At 38.3% G+C, this 22,391-nt stretch overlaps 2 protein-coding genes across 3 annotated transcripts in view; one reads left to right on the top strand and one right to left on the bottom strand.

Moving 5' to 3' along the window:
- The window catches only part of RSPH14 (radial spoke head 14 homolog), a 76,730-nt gene extending 72,700 nt beyond the window's left edge, over positions 1-4,030 (bottom strand). Inside the window, exons 1-4 of one of the 2 annotated variants that reach the window (XM_027696775.1) lie at positions 3,910-4,030; positions 3,113-3,562; positions 1,124-1,226; positions 822-940 (exon numbers count right to left, since the gene is read on the bottom strand). In XM_027696775.1, coding sequence (XP_027552576.1) covers positions 822-940; positions 1,124-1,226; positions 3,113-3,311 — 421 coding nt within the window. In that variant the 5' untranslated portion in view covers positions 3,312-3,562; positions 3,910-4,030. Of the gene's footprint in view, positions 1-821; positions 941-1,123; positions 1,227-3,112; positions 3,563-3,884 lie in introns of both variants that reach the window. The other variant, XM_027696774.1, reaches the window with a different exon arrangement.
- Positions 4,031-4,215: 185 nt separating this feature from the next.
- RAB36 (RAB36, member RAS oncogene family) lies at positions 4,216-22,372 on the top strand. Its single transcript, XM_027696777.1, has 13 exons — positions 4,216-4,311; positions 5,228-5,335; positions 6,766-6,918; positions 7,643-7,731; positions 8,852-8,940; positions 11,457-11,522; positions 12,499-12,600; positions 14,242-14,306; positions 14,907-14,958; positions 16,345-16,426; positions 17,956-18,046; positions 18,592-18,711; positions 18,945-22,372. Exons 4-13 carry the CDS (start codon positions 7,663-7,665, stop codon positions 19,004-19,006), a joined length of 798 nt encoding a protein of 265 aa, XP_027552578.1. The 5' UTR covers positions 4,216-4,311; positions 5,228-5,335; positions 6,766-6,918; positions 7,643-7,662; the 3' UTR covers positions 19,007-22,372.
- The last annotated feature ends 19 nt before the right edge of the window (positions 22,373-22,391 follow it).

Here is a 22,391-nt window from a genome sequence, read left to right as displayed (position 1 = left end):
TGACACAATTCTGCTCAAGGAGTTATCTTCCAACCCTTAAATACACGCATGTATATTTATTTTATATACATTATATTTTTATCTAACTAAACAGAAACCCACCTTTTTTTTCAAGGATAGTTACTCAGAGATGCTTTCACAGACTTTTCAAAGAAAATCTGGTTTTCTGTGATGATGTTCTCAAGGTTGTTTAGCCCAACATATTAATATCCTTCATTTGGATTCAATTATTTAGGACTTTAAAAAGGGTTACAAGCATGTAAAAATACATCTTTAGATTTTTAGGATTCATGTACACTCAGCAAGACTTTAAGAATTCATTTAATTCTTTTTAAGCACCAGCAGTGTAACAGAACTCCTCAGACAATATACTTTCCTATTATTTTAAAGAGTATAGTTTTTTAATTGATAATTTCTATCTACTGAAACTTTAATTTTGAAATTATAATTTTGATCAATTGGAAAAGTTTAATGTTTAGACTAGAAAATGTATGAAATTATTGCACCACGATGAACAGCTGATCCACATTTTGAACATGAGAGGACAAAGTGAATTTTGATGCAACCTTCTGAAATACAAATTCAAGCATGCAGTCCACAAAACCTGTACCTTGAGCAGGGAGCCTGAACTTGCATAAGACTTAAGAACATTAACAAACTAAAGAAAACTAAGCTGAGCAAAAATAGGAAAGATACTGGGTTTAAATATGATTTTCAAGAAAAATAGAATAATGTAAATCTGGAATGTATTACATTGGTGAAGTTACCTGATTTCCTCTCTGCCTTGTCTGTTTGAATATTTAGCTACTTAAAACCCCTACCTTCAGGTAATTTTGCCATCATATCAAAAATCAGATGGGTGTTCTTCCGACAGATATCTACTGGATCATCCAAGAGCCCAGTGAGGGCAGAAATCACTCCATTTTGTATTAGCCCTTGCCTGAAAACAAAGGAGGACAGATTTAACAAAGCATGCTAAAACTCATATATATGTGTGAGATACTTAACTAGTCTTATTTATGTTGCATTTCTCTTAAAAAGACTTAGAGATTCTGTTCTTGTGTCTCACTGAAACATCTTTATCACTTCCCATACCATTCAGTAAACTTGGAATGACACCTACCTGCCAAGACTGTGCATACTCATCAGATAGAGAACTTCTGTTGCTTTTTGCCGGACGGTGTTGTCAGAATGTCCCAGCAAAGTCTTCAGGTTATCCAAGAACCCTGTGAGACACCACAGTTCATTTGAACGCTTCTTACCTTCAGCATGAATTTGAAATAGCAATACTCATTTTTATCTCACAATTTGAAGTGCAAACAATCAGAACTTTTAAGTTGTCCTGACAGTGAAATGCTCGTTGTCATATCTCAAGTAGGGAAGAAACTTTCAAATTTCAAGGCCTACTGCCAAAAATGTCACACTGCAAACAAGCTGCTGACTTCTCTATCAAGTTAAATCCTAAGCCTGCAAATATAAAGTGACATAACTCTAAAAATAAGTCAGTGGAGCTATTGATGTCTTGGGAAAAGCATGTGTTTGTAGGATTGATGATTTTTAAACTTCCTTAGGTGTAGCTCAGGCTATGTAAAAACACAGTGTTGCTTTACACACAGAAATAAATGTGGTGAACCATTAATGATTCTGTGTATGCACAGACAGCACTGACCAAAAAAAAACCCCACAACCCCAAACAAACAACAATCTTGCGTTACTTTGGCAGTTACTGTTAATCAAACAAGAACTTAAAAAATTTTAAACATGATTCTTATCTTTTATGAGGGAAAAAATACAAAGGAAGCAAATGGAGAAAAAAGCAGTGGCAAACTGGAGGACTTTTTCAGTGTAACATAATGAGGTATGTAGATACACAACAGACTGCTAAAAATTGCAAAAAGTAAGCTTGTGGTTTTTCTTTTCTCCAAAATCCAAACCTAGGATTCTTCTAAGTGCTGGGATAAAGGCTTTTGAAAATAGTGATGGCCAGATGTAATCGTGATGAGTCTGATAAATTTGGTTATATTGCCTTCTGTCTTAATTTCTCATGAAGTTCTGGGATTGGTGTTTTGTGTTGGATTTTTTGTTTGGGTTTTTTTGTTTGTTTTGTTATAGGCTTATTCTACAACCACTAAGATACCTCTAAGAAGGAGTTCTGCATAAAAAGCTCTTTCTGATAAAATTATATCTGGATGTGCCATTTTATTCACTGCTGAAGGAATTAATGACAGAAGATGACTTCACAGATTCTGTAAACTTGTAGATCTTTTCTGAAAATTATTAGTTATTAATTAAAATGTTCATCAGAATTTTTTCCTATTATTATTAGGGGATCTGAGATATGAGTATTTTGAGCATCTCAAGCATGACAGACCCAGGAAGGTAAAACTGTCCTCTGTCACATGTGGTAGAAAATGTCTAATGAAGGAAAACAAAACCAGGGATTTTGCCTTTTTCCCCTGCTTTAGGATAACTAAAAGCCTTTTGTTTTCCCCTTTCTAAATAAAATATATTTAGCAGTTTTATGATAATAGAAGTTTATAAATTCACTGCTTTGTTAATGTCTGAAAGGTTAATGGGTAACAGAATTAGAAAAGATTCCAGGCAAATGAAATTTAACTAAGTGACAATGGGAGTGGTGATGGTGGGGTTTCTAACTTTGGACTATTTAAGCTTTTTTTTTTTTTTTTTGAACTAGTTTATGTTAGGAATTAGCTAAATTCAGAATAAAGACTGGGGACATGGTTTAGAGGCAGATATAGCAGTACACAGTTAATGGTTGAACTTGATGAGCTTAGAGGTCTTTTCCAACCTTAATTATTCTGTGGTTCTATGGAAAAAAAAGAATATGAACTAGTTTTGTACTTAGGGGTTGAGAAAACTTAAGAGTGAGGCATTGATAAAACCTAAAGTGAGGGTAACTCTTAAAATACTGCCATGTATATGGTACTATAATATTCTTTACCTTTCTAAGGTAAAACAAACAGGAAAAATTTTCCTGGGCATTTTGTGTCATCAAAGATGTTGTAAGGAAAAAGTAACGAAAGAAAGGAAAGTGGGGTTTCCCCCTCACCCTGCCCCGCTGTGTCAGAGCTTATGACAACACATCACTTACCTATTTCTATTGCCTGGTAGACCTTTTCTGGGTCATGGACCAGATCGCAGAGCGCCATCAGTGCCCGCTGCTGCGTCAGCAGCTCGGCACACTGTAACTCCTCGTTCAGCTTGGGAAGGGCCCTCCTCCCAAATGCCAGAGCAGCTTTCGTGGGATCTATATTAGGGGGCAGGTAGGCTGAGATACGAGGCTGTGCCATGCCGAAGTTTCCTGGGAAGGATTCTCCCTATCTCTAAAAATACTCCAAAATGGTTGTACTTGGTGACTGGACAGATAATGTGCCAAAATAACACCTACTGACTTTGAACAGTGCTCTGTGTCCCAGAGGAGCTACTTTAGCACATGAGCACTGTCAGGAAGCTGTGAAAGAGGCTGGACTGGTGCATAGTCACCGGCACTAATATCTGTTCATCTGCTGAATTGTCTTCTGGTTCAATTCTCGACTGAACACTGTAGAGAAAAAAAGAGAGAGAGAAGCTTAAAATTGCAAGGTGATGGAGGTAATGTTTTTCAAAGGATTAAAATGAAGCGGCCCAATGCCCCGAACCAAAAAGGAGGTCAAAATAATAATATTAAAGCAAAAGCAAGCAAAGTGACATTGTTTCAAAGGGGATCTAGTTTAAACCCGCCCTCAGAATTCGGTAACGTTTGATAGAATGGGCGATGGCTGCCCTCCCCTTCCCTCAGCACGGAAAGCGGCTCCGCTGACAGAACCATACGGCCTCCAGTATTGAAAACTGCTCCACAAAAAAAAAAAAAACAAAACACAAACCAAAGAGCTGAAAAGTTAAAACAACCGCTAGACAACTGCATTTCTATCTTCAAAACCAAAGAAATGCACTGGATAAGCGAAGGCGCCGTGTCCCGCCGTGTCCCCGGCTCCCGCCCCTCAGCCCCGGCCGGCCGCGCGCCGCTCGCGTGCCCTGGTTGCCACAGCGCCCGCTCTTTGCGTACGCGCCGCTTCGTGAATAGCGGCTGCTCAGCCGAGCACCGGGTCCGGCCCTGCGCCAACAGCGTAAGTGCCGCGTGTGGCCGCGGCTGCCGTGAGGGAGTTACGCCAATGGCGTAGTTGGGCGCGGGGCGCGGCCGTGGAGCGCTGAGGGGCGGCCCCTCAGGGCGGGGGGGTCTGTGAGGGCGCGGGGGGACGGCGCCGTGGGGTCCCGGTGTGGGGCGGTTCTACCTCGCCTCTCTGCTGAGGTGTGCGGTCTCTCTTCTCTCCCCCTGTTTTCAAAGTAGTTACAGTTGAGAAAAATTAAAATTGAGAAAAATTCAGAGTGAACAAAATGGTGGTCGAGTTACGGGCAGGAAGGCAGCAGGCGAGCGCCTTGAGGTGCAAGGGTCGAAGGGGGCTCAGTGAGTTTTGGACCAGATTTTCTTTCCTGATCTTCTCCAGAATGTCACTATGAACAGCTAGAATGTGTAGTAAAGGTTTCTGTTGTCATTACGTAGTTTCACAGATGTTCCGCGGAAGGGGCATGGGAAGAACATGCCATTGCAATGCTGCTGGCAGAGCTTAAGGGTGTTCTGGGTTGTGAGATGTGATCTGGCATCAGGAAAAAACTCTGGATAGCTTGTACTGTAAAATTTTCAGTCTCAGTGCAGATAGTGAAATTGTCAAGATTTTTTCATTATGTCTAGTAACAATTATTATAATCAAAGTTTTTAAACTGGATTTTACTAATCCAAAGTAATTCTGATCAGCTGGATTAAAATACATCACAGGAATAGATTCTGCTTTGTTGATCTTCAAAATCCATAAAAGAAAAATTACTACTTTAAAAAGTATTTCCTGGAAAGGATTCATTTTTTTCTGCAACATTTTAGAGCAGATTATATAAACAAGAGTTTACTTTCCTAACTATACTTCTGCTAACTATATATTTGTAAAGTTTCACCCTATTTCCATAGGAAGAATGTGAGTTTTTCAGGGTAGAAGGGGCAGGAGAAAACTGGAGACTTCATTTATCCCTCAGTGTTGACTCGGCTTTGGGCATGAATTTTGCTGTCTTGTCCTTTACCGTAGCTTGGAATACTGATGTTGTTAGTGGTCTTGACCTTAACTTATTTTATGTATGCCTTCTGAATGCCTACCTCAAATCCTTTGTCTATCCACAGAATCTGCTGGTGCTCCTGTTCTTGCAGCGTTGAGATAAGAAGGGTTGTGATGCCGTGGAGACACTATGTTCCCAGCCCTCCCCGGTGACTGAATCCCCTTTCAGCTCTGTAAGAAGAGAAAATCTGGATCTCAGTACCAATCATTCTCAGTATTTTTAGCAGCTTTGTATTTCTTACTTTTTTTTTTCCTCTAATGGTGTGTCTAATTTGTTGATTTGGTAAATTAGGATATGTTTGTGCATATGTTAGATTTAGATTAAATACAATAAATGTAAGTGAAGATGGCCCTTCGATATATTTCTGTTTGGTTGCTTTGGTTCCTCCTGCACTTTGCATTCACTGAGATTGTTGAACTGGGGGTATTTTCGTTAGCTTAGTTTGTGAAAGAGCTCTAGGAGATGAGCAGTGAGTCAGCCTGTGTACACATGACAGAAGCAAGTTAGTGTTTGAAACTCTTACCCAACTAGTGGAGTTTTTCTTTTTAGAACTATAGTTCCGACATTAATTCAAACATTAATATTGCCATACAGTCATTCAAGCTTGTCAGAAGGGTGGGAGCACACCATAAAAAGGGTCTAGATCTCTCAAATTTTATATGGTCACAGGTAGCATAAGTAGAACTATCTATATGGTAATAGATAAATACTGTAATGTTGCCTTGTTTGGTGAATAACCCATCAGCTGCAAATCTGGATTCTTTGGGGGGAAGTGGCTGTTCTGGTGTGGTTGAGATCACATGGGTGTCTGAAGTGGTTTAAAAGCAACTCCTCACAAAAGAGAATAAAACGTTCATTCTAAGTAGTGGACTAGCAATTTTGTTGAGCATTGTTCTTATTGTAGGATTGTGAAACACAACTGTAGGTTTTCTGTTATGTACTTGCTCACTGTTTAAAATTACTTGCCTGCATTCATTTGCCCTTTAACATTTTTAGTCTGCTGCAGGAGTGGGAGAGGCTTGTCTCCTTGTTCCAAGCCTGTTAGAATGGGAGAGCTTTCTTTTCTCCTGAAATTTGGAAATTTAAATCCTAATGAAATACATAGCAAAATCTTTTAGCATCCTAAATTGCAGTCTGGCACACTGAATGCTGTCTAAATTAATGAGTCGATTAACAATACTTAGGTAATACAAAAGAGCTGTGTGATTTCTTACTCCTTGTTTTTGGGTTTTGCACATTAGAAAGCAAGATTACTAATGACTAGAAAGACATTTATATAATTCAGAATGTCTCATTAGTGGCATGCGCATCCTGACTCTAAAGCTGAGATGAAATCAAGTTGAAATGCTGAAAAACTCCCTTAGGAGTTTCTTTATAATTGCTACTATGCTTAATATTAGCACCGTAAGAGTTTCCCACTCCCTCAGCTCCTTGGCAGTTGTGTTAATCCTGCTCTTTGTATCCATATATACAACTATGTTTAAAGAAAATGGAATTGTTTCCTTATGTAAGATTAGGGGCCATTGGGTTTGTTATGGAGCAGTTTCTGATCAGAGGAATCTGTATGACCACTAAACCCAGGATTTTTTCTTCTAAACCCAGGGTCCTGTGTATAGTTAAATCACTCCAACTCCGCCTTCCCGGTCTGTGGAAGAACGGGAGGAAGGGAATTGTTGCAAGCCTGTTGCTATGGCCACGTAGCAGTGGGCTGAGCTGTTTGTGTGGCTGGAATCCTGCTGCATCAGCTGCTGCACGGTGAGTCCTTCCTTACACTTTGCTTCATGATGGAAATGCTCTTATTAGAAACGTTCTTTGAATGCCACTAAGAAATTGGTACCCTATTAAGGGTCCCCTCCCCCAGCAACCCACGAGGTTTCATTGCATAACCAAATTGATATGTCTCAGGTGAGGCATTTAAATGCATTTGTGATTTTCATGTGAGTGTTATTCTTTTTCCATGTCAGACTATCTACTGATTTCATTCTTTCTGGGCTGATCTTGGATGAAAGTTTGATGTTGTGCCAAGAAATGTGGCAGCTTCATCTTTCTTCCTTTCTCCCTCTGACCAAATGAAATCTGGTATCCCTTAACATTTATTAATGTGCTCAGTGCAGAGGCATTTGAAACAATGATGAGCAAGATTTTCAAATTAAGCACTGCAAAATCCTTTGAAGGCTAAAGTGCAAGCACTTGTGTTGAATTAAGTGAGCAATTCTCTGCCCTCCCATGGAATTAGAGTTGGTTCCTTGTAGTTTCAGAAGGTCACTGTTTGCTACTAGAGCTGTGCACACTGAAGTGGTCCCTTTTACATAAGAAACAGGTTTCCTTCAACGCAGATTAAGTGAAAGAACTGCCAGTTGTACCAAAAAGAAAAGAAAAGATAAATCTGTAAGAACTAGTTAAGTTTTTGTTTGATCATATTGTCCCTGTATTGAGGTAATTCCTGAATACTGTGTTTCTCTTTGCATATTTTCTCTAGTATTTAACTGGATTTGGAGGATGAAGTCCAGCCTAATGCATTTGGTTCCCCCAGTGAGTAGGGACAGAATAATCTCCCAGTTTCCCAAGGTAAGCATTCTGTATAGCCCATGCCACACTGATCTATCTTTCCCTTGTGCTAATACTATTTTATTTTAATTTAATGTACACTTGTGGTCTTCTCTTAAAATTACAAATTATTTAAGAATTTCTCTCAAAGTTTAATGTGACCTCAAATTCCCATTCAATGCTGACCTCTTTAATAATAATCCTCACTTCTTTTTAACCTCTACAAAAAGTGACTCTTGCCACAAAAGTGTTTTCTTATAATATTTATCTTGTTATTTCAGCAAAACATTAATAATTACATGCTTAAAGAGCTCCAACACCAAGGGGAAATAGGAACCATAGCTTATCTTAAATATGCAAAAAAAGTCTAATTAGGAGGCTTTGGTTGAAGAATTTGAGGCAATTTTAATTTTCTGTTTGTATAGGAACCTTAGTCATACAGTAAATCAAATGTAGCAGGCACTGTAGAAACACAGACAAAAGCCCTTTGATGTCCCCAAAGACTTTTTTATTTGAAGTATAATAGAAGAGTAAAGGACAGGGAAGGACAAAGAATTACCATTCCATTTTTTCAGTTGTTCAAAAGATTGTTTTAAGGGAGTTAGCATTTTTTTCCATGCTTGATATCAGCCACATATTTTGCTTTTAATTTTATGAAAAATCTAACAGGGATTTTTAGCAAATACGAAATCAAATACATTTTCTTCATTTTTAACTAATTCCTAGTTAAAAGTTAATAATGAAAACAGTGCTTCACACTTAGAAGAGATTGAAAAGACGTCATAGGAATAATGACTTGCTGGTGATGTGCTCCTGTCTGTGTTTGTCTTGTGTGCCTTAGATCACTGGGATAATTCAAGGCACTTACTGTGGTACAGAAGGATGAGCAAATGTGTTTGGCTGTGGGTGCTTGGATGCTGACACTCAGAAAGGTGGTCAAATGATGGTCCCAAGGAGTTTTACAACACAGCTGTGGGGAAGCCTGACTGCCTTCTAACCCAGGCTATCTCTGTTCTTATGCCAGGATAACTCTGTGCTCCACAAACTCTTTGAATAATCTTCTTCCCTGTTTTTCCTTGCTGATTTACTCTTGCCAAGCAGCCCTCACCCAGTTTGTCCCAGCAGCTGTTCTGTGTTTCAGTGGTACACACCCGAGGCCTGTCTGCAGCTTAAAGAGCACTTCCACACACAGGTCAGCACTGCCTGTCAGCGGAGTGCTGCAACAGCAGGGTGAGTTTGGAAGTAACCAGGTATGCAATGAAGAAAGTATTTTAAGTTCTTGATAGCCTGCTTTCTTCATTGGCTTTTCCTTCCTCATTCCTCATATTCCTCACTCCAGCGTGTTTCAAGGCAGCCAAGCCCATGCACATGACAGTTCTCTGACCTGTTTGACAGTGAATGAATAAAGTGCCTCTTCTTCCCAGGAGTATCAAAGACACTTTTACTGCTGGCATAAGTAGCACTGAAAAAATGGTGGAGCAGTTTAGCAACAAATAGTTTTTCAGCACGTTTGAATTAAACACTTCAAAGCATTTACTTTGTTCAAAAGATCCAGCAGATCCAGCCTTGTTGTGTTCTCCAAAGGAGCAGATAATAAAGGCTTTGGAGGGATAGAAACACAGCTGTTCTAAGTTTCTTGAAACACCTAAGAATCTAGTTTTAGTCTTTTTTGAAGTTTATATGCTGAGAAGTTCTCTTAAATGATTCCTTAAAACTGGAGCAAAATTCTGGTAAATATATAGCATTGGAAAATCCAAATAAGCTGTTTTATACCCTAGTAATAATCTTGAAGTTATTTTCTTCCCCCACTTTCTCTCTCTCCCAGAACTGTTACCATTACTGATTTAATTTCCTGAAGCAAAGCAAGCAAGCTAAACTATGTTAGAAATCATCACTATTCAGTCAAAATAAATAGCTGTACGTTTTAGTGATAAATGCTTCTGTGCTTCAGTGTAAAGGATCTTCCATAAAGTGGAACTTCTATGAATACTGACAATTAGCTCACTGTTCTTTGAAATCTGGAGTTGGTGATTACCACAAGACTTGTCATGATATACATCTTTAAATGCAACATTTTATCCATTTCACTTGGGAGTCTTGCAAAAAAAAAAAAAAGAAAGCTAAAATGTGTCACCCTGAGAGACATCAGTGACTTTACTACTTTTTTAGGAGCACAGTCACTATCTTAGTTTCATGTAAATTTGTTACTTCCTTTATTGAATTGAGGCATTTTCCCCTTCCAATGCCAACATCTTTTTGTTTTGAGGTTTAGGTTTTGGTTTTTTGTTTGTTTGTGGTTTTGTTTTTTAATTTCCAGAGTAAACCTACTCTCCAGTTAACTTATTCTAGTAACAGAGTACAGCTAAAAAGCTTTACATTTTGGCTTTGTGAATAAAATTAAACACTTTTCTGTCACTGCTCTCTAGAAGTGATTATTATTCGGTGATTTAAATAATTTTTTGGTGGAATGGGGGTAAAAGGGCAGCCAGTGTTTTGTACAGTACTTGTAAAGCTTGACAGGAATAACCATTATCTTCCTTTTCCATTATCTCAAGTAATAAAATATTTCTTTGTCATTTGGAAAGCTAGTCTGAGAAATTCAGTAGCTAATGGCTGTAGTTAAGACTCTCTGCATATTCCATCAGTGTGTTAAATTGTCTTATCTGGGGAGTTTTTTCCCCAATACAAATTAATGGAACACACACCTCTAAACCATCACTTACTTTTTTGCTTTTCCCTGAAGGTCGTTGATTTTACTCAGTATTTTCTCAGTAAGTTAATCAGGCAGAGACATTTCAGCAGCATAGGGGCCTATGACCACTCAGTTATTGTTGACTGGCACCAAAAACACCTTCTTTTTTTTGGAAATATTAGTCATGTGGCTTACCAATCAAGATTTGGACTATTTAGAATAGGTAACTTGGAATCAACGTCCCATGGAAGTCTGAGGTAACCAGAAATAGTATTCAGCAGATTACTGCCTTTGTTTAAAAAGCCATTCCTTGCTAGAAAAGAACATTAAACCTCTTAAGCCATTTTTGCCACTCCAAGTTTAGGTCAGCAAGAACACTTACATTCACTTATCCACCTGTATCTCCTAAAAGGTACACTCAGTTGCAATTTGAAGAATGCAGGCTGAGTCACCTAAAGCCCATCTGCTGTATCCTGGGGGAGGACCTAGAGCAAAGAGGATTATTTACATGAAGCCAGCTTCAGATTAATATTATTCCAGGTAGTCAGAAAATGTATTGGCTCTCTCTAACCTTGTGGGTTATTTTTCCCAGAGACACATTTTGCAGTGGGTTATTTTATTATCAGCAATTTTTTGTTTCTACTTTTTTTGTACTTTATTTGTACTGTTAAAGTCAATGAGAAACTTGTGATTAATTTTAATGCAAAGGATGTAGATACTCTATGGTCTTATGTGTAAAGTGTCAAACATATACACCTGTAGTCAAAGCAATTTTAATTCAATAGAAGTTATATCCCACTGGAATAAAATTAAGAAAAAAATAGAGAGAGTAATAAACAGACTATTTCTGCTTCAGAAGGGTTTGTTTTTGTGGTGACCTTCTTTTTTGCAATTTAAGGTTCTGCTCCTGCAGCACAGTGGCACTTAGGGAAACTTAAGTCACAGGTACATGTACTCATCACTTGCAATTTAAGGATCTAAATCAGAATTTTTAGAGAGAGACTGTTGAAATTGCAACTAAAACCATGTTAACATTTTCAAATATTTATAACAGGCTGAAAATATCCAAAGTGGTTGTGGTAGGAGACCTGTATGTTGGGAAAACCAGTCTTATCAACAGGTACGGTACATCTCAGCAGATGGTTTGATTCTTCTGTTTCTCAAGTAAGTGTTATAACATTTCCTTGCTGTCCACTGAGAGTAGTACTTCATGAACCTGAACCAGAACTTCATGGGTCTGTTATTAAATGAAAGACAAAACTAAGTCTATGGTATGAGAAAGGCTTAATACACCAACACAGAAGGTCATGGTCCAGCACTTCAATCAGTTTATGTTATATTCTGAAGTACTTTTATCCAGTCAAATATGATACATTGTTTTCTTAAGACATCCAGTCTGAAGGCTAAACAATTGGAAAAAAATTCAGTGTCTGAGTCTTGGTTTCATGTTTTCTCCTTAGTTGCAGGGCTGTTCACCGAGCCCTTTTCAGCCATCCTTGTGTGGGTCCCTGTACTCATTTCTACAGCTGCAAGACTGTAGGAGAAGCTCGAGCAGAAGGATCTTTAAGGCAGAATGCCTTGAAAAATACTTACTTGATTCTTTACTGAATGTTAAAAACAGCTCTTATGCCTTTTGTATTTAAGTCCACTGAACAGATCACTGAATTTCTGTAGCTTATTATCACTGTGACACCTTTTTCTCTATGCTTGCAGCATTGTCATCGTTATTATTTCTTCAAGTTCTTAAGTAGAACTTAAAAACCCTGATCTCATTGATAATCGAGTCATTACTTATGACCCAAAATGTATTCCCTTGTAAGTAAAACTATAAGACACTGTACATTCCTTGACAGTCCAAAAATGTTCTGATTCTCATCTCATCCTGAAAACTTACTAGCTGTTTGTGCTTCCTAATTTATTATACAGTATCTCCTTTTTTTAATCAGTGTCTTGGTGTTTTCATATATGCTTCTACAATATATAGCCAACCCACAGTTAGTTAATTATTTTCTTCATTACTTACCCTGACAGTGTTAGTTTTGCAGTTATTTGTAGTTGTGTCTTACTAGTATTTCATCCCTTTTTTTTAATTGCAGATTTTGTAAAGATAATTTCGACCGAGACTACAAGGCAACCATTGGAGTGGATTTTGAAATTGAACGTTTTGAGATAATTGGAATCCCATATAACCTCCAGATGTAAGTTGAAACAGGATGGTTAAGCATTGCTCACAGTAGAGTCTCAGCAGAGCTTGTATTGCTGCAGACTCCAGTGAAATAAAGATTTTTAAAAAATAATAAAATTGCACAAAGAATAATGTGTTCTGAAAAAAAAGGTTCTGTACCTGCAGTTTTAGTAAAAATTTTGCTGTCTTGGATTTCTCATCCCCCAAAAATGTTACAAGCTTGTCAGTGAAAATTCATCTTGGATATCTTGTGCCATTTCAGTAGAGTTCTGCCTCTTTTACTCAACTTTCATGAAAGAGAAGTGGAAGCTTTTGACACAACCTTTGTCCAGTTCTAGGGTTACCCCAGTCTGTCATTTGGGTTTAAAAGGCATGATGAGCACTGAACTTGGCTTTACTGGGAGTTTTATTCCTGCAACCATTGAAATGAATGTTAAGGTGTCCAGTGATTTCAACATCTCTTAGTTAGGGACTAATTAATTATCCCCAAGTCATAGAAAGACTGGAGTGTTTTTATTAGTATGTGAACCTGTTATCTTTGATTTTCAGCTTCATTTGTCAGACTAGTGGGAATCCTGCCCTTCTTTCACCTGCTTTGGGTCTGCTGAAGGGAGTCCTTTGGTGTTTCCAGTGGCTGGCAGTGTTTTTCTGTAGAGGGCATAATGGAACTATCTGTGCTGTAGTGTGACCTAGAGCAGAAATAAGATGCTTTGCAAGAGGTATTTTAGTGCATGAATCTTAAAAACCTTTTCACTTCGGAACACTTCTTTTTCAGTGACATCACTGATGGCTCATGGTATTTATTGAAACATACTTAGGAATCCATTTCCCACTCATTTCAGTGCAATTGTGTTTTGGAAAATTCTGCCAGGCCCTTGAGTCCCTCTAAAAATGTAGATTCACGTGTCAGTGTTTTGCAAACTGAAGCAATAAGGTTCATGAGCTACTAAACATCAGGTTGCATTATCTGCCAAGTCCTGAGGAGCTGGGTAGAACATTTCCATATGACGAGCACTAGTGCCCCCTCCTGCTGCGAGATTTCCATACAAGATAAATTTGAAGTATCTGTGAGTGGCACCACTAGGCTACAACAACCTCAAACCTCTGCAGTGCTGGCACTACCTGAGGACACTGCATATTGTGTTCATTAATAAGAAGCACTTTCTTGATTTTATTTAATGGTGTCATTAGTAGCTGGTAGACTGAGCTGTAGGTCTAATTTGTAGTGTATGGACAGATATCCCATCTAGCAGCTGCAACACTCTAACATGAGTTAATAAATGATTTATTTAGTATTAGCACAGGAAATGTACAAAATTAGATTGCCCAAGAAATCCATGCAAATGGCATAGATGAAAAAAATGTTTTGAGGAAAGGGTATTACCATGCAGAATAAAAATGTTTGAATTGTGTCTCCAAAATGAACGGTATTTAAAAAAAAAAGGTTAAAACAGAGTTCACATGTCTTCATTAAATAATAGAGCTTTACTGTATTTCTATCAGGAGTTAATGAATAACATGTTCCAGATGGTGACACTTCTCTGGTGTCACATTCTTCTCTGCCTTGTACCAGTCTGCTGCTTCATTACCATGTTTACTCAGGTTACACCGGGTTTCATTAACCTGAAATTTCTTTTTTCCCCCCATTGCACAGATGGGACACAGCAGGTCAGGAAAAGTTCAAGTGCATTGCATCTGCTTACTACCGAGGAGCAGAGGGTGAGAACAATATTAATTTGATCCTGGCTGTGTCAGGAGGTTGTGTTTTATACAGAAATGTATATGCTTATATGCTCCTTGGAAAGGTACCTGTAGACACTGTGTGGTGGAATGGATTGTCTGTTCCTGCAGGGAAGAAGGGATGAAGAAATTCGTGAATTGGTGCGTTGTCACATCTCCAAGCTCTGAATGTTTTGATGATGCAGTGATAAAAATTGGGACTCGTGTCTAAGGGGAAAAGAATTTGGGTTTGGGTGAGATTAATGTTGGAGTTAGAAGTGGGTATTTCTGGCATTTCCTTTGGTAAGAGACAATTTCTGCAGGAATTAGTGGTCCCAAAACAAAAGGGCTAACAGCACCGTAGACTGCAGACTACAGGTAAAGATGAAATAAGGTTGAAGACTAAGGACTTAAGTCTTATTGGGTGCTAGAAAAGGAAAAGGAACGAGCAAATGGATAGTCTTCCACCTCCTGTGTGTTAAATCTGTTCTTGCACCTTATATGTAAACATTCTCTCTGTTTAACAAGATGGGTTGGAGAGAATTCTGATACACCTTCTAACTTAATTACTTTTTATTCTGTTCTTGTCTTTTATTGCAGTTATAATAACAGTGTTTGATCTGGCTGATATCCAAACTTTGGATCACACTAAGTAAGTTTCTGCATTTTGGCTTATCCTTGAAAGGTTTTACAGCAGGTTTAATTGCCTTCCATATGTAGGTGTTGAGAACTTGCTGGATCATGAGTGTATTTTCTCTTGAGCTAAGAAATGAAAAACGACAGTCACTTGTTTGAATTGCATAGGGTGGGATTTTTCTGAAGAAAATGCAGAGCATAGATTTGAACTATTTACACTTGACTTCCTTTAAAGTCAGAGCAGAGAAAAAGGCACTTCAGTCAAAGCTTGATCCTTCCAAAACTAGACATGCAGGAAGAGATGAAGTACACCCCAAAAGCATTCTTTTTCTACTTCATTTGCTATAAATAGAATAACAGGCTGGCATCTAATGTAAGTGGTGAAAATTATGAGATGCATCTCATGCATAATGTCTCAAGAGCCTCTCGTTTTTTAGGTACACTGATATCCCCAAATTATTTTCTTTCTCTAGTTTCTGAAGTGATTCTCTGGGGAGGTAGGCTGTCGAAAAGAGGAGAGACAATTAAGAACTCAAAGTATACGTAGATATAGCTAAACTTACTGGTTCAGATACCTGTAATGGTTTGGTTACAACAGCACGTTAATTGTTATGGATAAACTCATTCTGCTTTCAGTGCAGGATGCAAAACCCTCCATGGATCTGTGACCCACACCGTTGTCACAGTTCAGAGCATATGTATTTCTAATGTGCTGTTTTGACTGTAATGCAGGTATAGGCTTCTTTACAACCTGTATTCTGTCTTATTTGAATGTGTACTATGGTACTTAGCTCATTTACATAGGACTTTGTAAAATAATATATATATTAGTGTCTCTGCTTGGCTGAAAGTAATTGAAGCCTGTGAACCTGATTTCCCACACACGCACACACTCCCTTCCCTCCTTGACTTGTGTTGGATGACTCAAGAGAAACTTGATTGCCAGAGTAACAAAAATATAAAAGCTTGTGAGACAAGAATCACACAGCCTTCATAGGGAGCTGTTTTATAATGCTGCATAGATTATTTCACTCTTCTTTATTCCCTTTTCTATCTAATCTGCTATGTGGTTCAGACCTTTTCCTTTTTTCCTGCTTTCTTATTCCTTATCTCGATCAAAACTTTGCCCTCTCCTTAATAATAGGAAATACCCTCTCTGGGTGCTATAATTATTGTTGAATTTGTACTCTGAATGTGGATATGTTTGAACTTTGTTAGTGGAAGACGTTGTGTTCAAAGGACTTGGAATAGATCTGGATCTCTTTCTGTCTGGAAAAAAAGGCTTTTGATACTCTCACATAAGTTCATCCTCTCACTTTTCTTGTGACCCCATTATCTGTTACCTTCTCCTATATTCCTCATTCCCTCTGACTGATTCTGTCATTTCTCTTTTGTGTTTCAGACAGTGGCTAGAAGATGCATTGAGGGAGAATGAACCAGATTCCAGCTTCGTCTTTCTAGTTGGAACAAAAAAAGATTTGGTGGTGAGTAAATTGAATGCAGATAAGGAAATGGGATTTTCCCTAGTTCCTCTCATGATTTCCCTTACAAGTTGTACACAATGTTGTTGAGACAAAGACCTTGAGCAAAAACCTTAACAAATAAATAGAACAGTGTACTGGGAAACAATTTAAGAAGAGGCTTTCTGAAAAAATGGGTAGTTATGAAATATTTCTTGCAGGGTATTTTTCAAGCACATACAAACATACCTAATGATCTTGAAGGTTTTTTTAAGGGTTTTTTTTTAGGGACAGTGTGTTCATTATTCAGGAACAGGGAAGATTTCTTCCTTAGTTGAATATGACATAATTGTTGGAAGAACAGGATATAATGCACTCTCTCCATACCATTCTCAGTCTTGTGTTTCTCTTCCTGCAGCTATCAATACTTAGTTTTTAAAGATTTCAAAACAAACTTGTTTCATTTGCTGTTTAATTGATTTTTTTTTTAAAATTTCCACCCAACTGCCACAATATCACTTCAGCACTTTGTTTCTTACCCTTCAGTGAAAATAAGTCCTAGAAAACTGCTTGTCTGTCGGTTTTTCTGGTACTCTGCATAGTTTATGCTGCTTTTTCTGAGTTGCAGTAAAAGCTAAATGTGCCAGACCTCTGAGGACACACATCTGAAGCCTTGTCTAAGCTAGAGTACCTTACTGTAAGTTAATTTCTGATTTTAGAATGTAGTGCTTTCAACTGAAAGGGAGACAAGAGCAAAGCAAAGGATTTTAGGTTCTAGGTATTACTTCAGTGTGAAGCCAGTGTCTACCCAACTGGATTCATTCTTCTTATCATCTTGATGTTACATAATAATTTCCAAATGTTTAGATTTCTTCTCAAGTTTGCAGGGGTTCTCCACTGTAAGACAATCTACAGAAAACTGTAAAAAGATGACTGGTGTCATCCATCCAAAATAGGCTAGAAATCAAAAGCAAATAGCAGCATACTTATGATTGATGACAGAGAACAAATGAGAGGGTGAAAAGACCTGAAAATTAAGTGCAAGAAAGCAAAATCCCATTGAAAGGGCAAGAAATTTTGCTCTTTAAAAAAGAGCAAAAATAAAAAGGGGGGGAAGGCCTTTGGGTTACAGCACAGTAAAAACTGATGCAATAGAAGTGGATATGAGACAGAGACAAAACAGATTAAACCCAAAGAACTGTTGTGATTAGTTGGTCCCACAACTCTTCTGCTGAGAGTGATGGGGTGACAAGGGTGTAACTGGGCTGTTGTCTTTCCAGCTCCCTACCCCTTATGTATTGATAGATAGTTACTCATGTTACCCCTTCCTTTGTTTCGGGGCTGTGGGAGGTGAGTGGAGACTCCATTTTTAAAAGCAGTACTAAATCTGAGAATGTTCTCACAGTCCTGTCTGATTGCACAAGTTCTAAGGTGAGGTCAGAAAGGCCGCTGAGAAACTGGAAGCATCACAGGACAGGTGCAAGCAGCACCTCTGTGCTGTTACCAGCCCAGATACACTTTTATATTCCAGTTATTCCATGTTGTCTCCCCAGTCAGATGCTGTGTGTGAAAGGACAGAGCTGGATGCCATCCGCTTTGCCAATGAGATGCAGGCAGAATATTGGTCGGTCTCAGCCAAAACAGGTAAATTATTGCAAAAGACGTAAAAATAACCACAAGGGCTGATGTTGAGGTGGGAGGAACTTATTATCCCCCTCTCCCCCCATTCCCAGGCTTTTTTTGTTGTTCTTCCATTTTGTTGCTATTAGAAACTTCAGGTTTATTAATGATCAAATTTTATTTGTGCATTTTTATTTGTGCTCACACTTTCATGTTTGCAGAAAGAAGTAATTGAGCTGCTTCACAGTGTCTGAGCATGTTTAATTCATAGATAGTTACATAAATACACATGTGCACCACTATTCAACATTTGCAACGGAAAAAGATTATACCACAAACTGAATTCTCTCTGTTGCTGGCTAAAAATAAAGGTGCAATACAGGATACAGTATTCTAGAGTAAGAAAATTAGAAATTCTCTCTGCAGTGATCAGAATGGAAGACAGATTGTTGGAGAGGCCTGTTCTGTCCCAGTATTGAGCAGTGAGCTGTTCACAGATGTGCTTGTTATGCTTGATCATCTGTTGATGTGCAGTTGTAAAAACACATAATTTCTGTTTTGCTCCCCAGGGGAAAATGTCAAAGAATTCTTTTCCCGCGTTGCTGCTTTGGCCTTTGAACAGTCCATGATAAAGGAGCTGGAGAACACTCCTGGGCACATGGCCCAAATTGGGGCAGGAAATCTCATCAGTATGTGGACTTTTGGTTTTTGTGTGTATTTTCCTTGTTTACAGTCTGAAGGACTGGGGAGGTTTTTCAAGCATTAAAAGCCAGTTTCAAACACCTGCAAGCCCGTTCAGGTCACTGTCTACCCAGGTTCTACCCTACAGGAGTGACTGGGCCTGCATCCAGCTTTTGTTACTCTTAGTACTGGATGGTATCATTTCTTGTGAATTGATTTCATAACTTTTCTGTTTCCACAGACCTGGAGAACATTATGGAAATCCCAGAAGGCAACGCTCAAGTCAGCCCGAGTTGCTGCTAATCGTCAACTGTTCCTCAGGCCCCGTGCTTCTCTGCAGCACAGCACAGAGCACCTGCAGCAGTGCAAGCTCTCAGGCCAGAAACAGAGAGCTTTAATTTGGGAAACAAGGGAGGAAAAACTTAGCCACACTTTCCTTCTGAGAGTTCCCTTGCTGCTGCAGGCTCCTTGTGCAGGATGGTACAATTGTTACATAAACCTTTCTCTGTGTAGTTGAAACACAACATCCTTAATGCAAGGAGACATTGCCAGTGCCACGTGCTCACCTGTCTGCCAGAAATGCTTGTAGTAAAAAATGTCATTTTAGTGTGTTGTTCTTTGATAATTCTCTAGAAATCTTAGATAGTGAAGTTGCATTCCCATGGGGGCAGGAAACAAGTGGCAGTTCAGAATAAAGGGTGCTATCTATAAGTTTTTCCCTTTTAAAGTCATAGTGTAAAATAACTCTGATATGTTTTTATGCATTCCAAGTATTTTGAAACTATTCCAATATAAATCTTTTTAAGTATCAGGTATGGATACACAAATTCAGACTGCATAGTTTCCACTGTGGTTTCTCCATCCAGGAAAAATCTGTATTTTTTTTCATTTTCCACTTGACAATCAGAGCCCAGTATTTAAGTATTTCCAAGCCTAGAAGCCCAGGTAGGAACTTTGTTGTTTTATCCCATCTGTCTAATATTTTGAAAATGTTACCAGATAAGAATGCTATTCTTTTCCACTCACTTGAATAAGAAAGAATGGTCTCACAAGTGCATAATATGGAACACATATATTCCAAAGAGGATGCAGATTCCTTCTCTGCATTGATCTTCATAAATATTGTCTACATGCAGTCCTACTTTGTTGCTAAGAGTAATTCACAGATTTCACAGAGTATTCCTAATTGGAAGGGACCACAGGGATCATTGAGTCCAACTCCTCAGTAAATGGCTCATATATGGATTGAACCCACAACCTTGGTGTTATTGCACCCTGCTCTAAACACCTGTTTTGTTGTGGGGTTTTTTTGTAATAATATAATAAGATTTTGGAACCATATGTGGTCTCAGTCATGAACCTGATCATCCCTGTCTGAGGAGGGAACTCAGAGCCAGCAAGGTTGGATTCCATACTGAAGTAAAGCAGCTTTAAAATGCTCTTTTTTCCTTTGGGCAACAGTGACTGATGCGCAAAGACATTCCTCTTTCAAAAGTTATTCCTGCTGACAAATGGCATTGCCAAAAATTACTATAACAAATACTTGGCCAGCATTTGTGAAATTGCATTAGTATGCTTGATTATGCTAATTAGGTTTAAACTGCAGAAGTACCAAAGAAGTGGAAGGGAAATACACTCATTTTATTTCCTTCTAAATTTTCCAACAGCTCACTGAATTCTAACATTCAGTTGTGAGTATCTAGTTAATGATATTTCTCTAAAGATAAATGAGATGTTATAAATCTTTTGCTTGCAGTAAACTGTTCAAATGTATGGCCTTCAAAATTACTGTAAGCACTCAAATCATAGAACTAACAAAGGAATCAAGGTGGGACAACAGAAACACTCTTTCTCTAGGAATCTCTCAGCAGCTTAGAACTCCCATGTTTCTAAGGTTTATATCCAGCACTTCATGCTACACTGGCATTAAAAAAAATATAGTATTTGAAATTTCATACTGCAATAATTTTAAATGGAGAGAAAGAAGAAAACTTATGAATGGTTACAAGTTACAGTTTCTTAAGATATTAATGCAATCACTGCAGAAACAACAGTATCTGGAAAACTAATTGTAGCAGGCCCTTTCAGATTTGAGCTGCTCAGAAATAAGGACGTTTGTTAATAAAGCAATGCATCAAACTGAAAATACTCTGGATTCTCTGACATTTTCCCCAATTTGTTTGATAAGACGTAGAAAAAAGTGGAGAAAAGATGACTTAAACATCTTTTTTATTACTTTTATTCCCTTATGACGTAAGTTACAGCAGCTCCACAGAAAATGATGAATAGAGATCTAAGAACTCTCTGTCTGTTTTATTGGACAATCTTCACTTTGGCAATTGTGCTGACTGTTGGCAAAGACACAAATGTAGCATTTGGTGGAAAAAATGAATCTGTGAGGGTATGTAAGGAGCTATTTATCCAAATGTGTGATATTTTGACCTTATGGTGTTCCATGTATTAGTCCAGTTCCTGAGTCTGCTTCCCAAGGATGACGAATACACACTTTGCTGTGCCGTGTGCTGGGCCGAGCAGGCAGCATGGCCACGGCCTGGGGTTTGCTGAGTCTCAATGGGAGTAGAAAAGCTGGGTCCCTCTGCTGCAGCAAGTCAGGTTGGCTGGGCCTGGTGCTGGGTTTCAGTGCTGGCATGCTGGTTTAGTGTTTACAGTGCAAAATGACTCAGTAGCAAATCCAAGAAAAAAATCAGGATTTTTTTTTCCCCCTCAAAAAATATGTCTCCTGAGGGTTTCTTTTGTTGATGAGCTCGGTTATTGTATAGAATCACAGAGATGCAATCTCTTTAACAACACAATCATGGTGCTTGGAAAATCAACTGGGACAGGTTTTCTTCTAGTGATTCAGTACATTGCTTGATGTCATTACTGTTTAGTATCATCTGGAGCTCCAAAAAGTTCAAATACAAATGCAATACTCTGTCAGTCATTAACTGTGACTTGACAATGGCCTGACTCCATCTCTATTATATGATGGATGCTTTGAGACTGGGGTTTTTGTTGGTGATGTATTGGTTTTTGTTTGGTTGGGGTTTTTTTCGCTTGGTTGGTTTTAAGGGCATTTTTTTAGTGCTACTGAGATTTCCCCTGCAACAAACTCAGTATTAATAATTGATCATCTAAAATGGATCTTGGATTGTGTTGCAAATGATAAGTTGCTTAGGAAAGCACAAAGGAAACTAACTATAGAAAATAAATATAAATTTGCAAGTTCTACCTGGTCAATGTTTTATCTATGTATGTTAATCCATTCTATCAGCAAATTAATTGGCTTTGAAGAAGCCTTAATATTACGGAAAAGAGTGTTGAAAAAACTGTATTAACTGTAACCATGGGTAGGTTAAACCACGATCTCTGTACCAGCTGAAATTCCCACCGTGATCATGGCAACAATCACAGCTCCAGCTTCCTTATGGGACTTTCAGGTAAGAAACTGAAGAAGTGAAATTTGGAGTCAGTCCAAAGCAAAGGTAAAGAGCAATTGGAATAATCAATTCCCCCCCGGAAGGACTAATGTTATGCTGTTTCTTGGCTTAATAAGTAGAAGCTTAACGTGTTAATGGTTTCCTGGTTATAATAAGGGTGCATTTGTGCTGAGCAAAACTACTGGCAATGGATCAAAAGCTATTTAAGAAAGTAAACTGTCAAAGTTAATTTCTTACTATAAAAGCCT

Source organism: Neopelma chrysocephalum, unplaced genomic scaffold (assembly GCF_003984885.1).
Source record: "Neopelma chrysocephalum unplaced genomic scaffold, ASM398488v2 Primary Assembly neopelma1_116, whole genome shotgun sequence".
Lineage (NCBI taxonomy): Eukaryota > Metazoa > Chordata > Aves > Passeriformes > Pipridae > Neopelma > Neopelma chrysocephalum.
The sequence above is the reverse complement of the archived record's forward strand: the minus strand, read 5'-3'. Positions and strand labels throughout refer to the sequence as shown.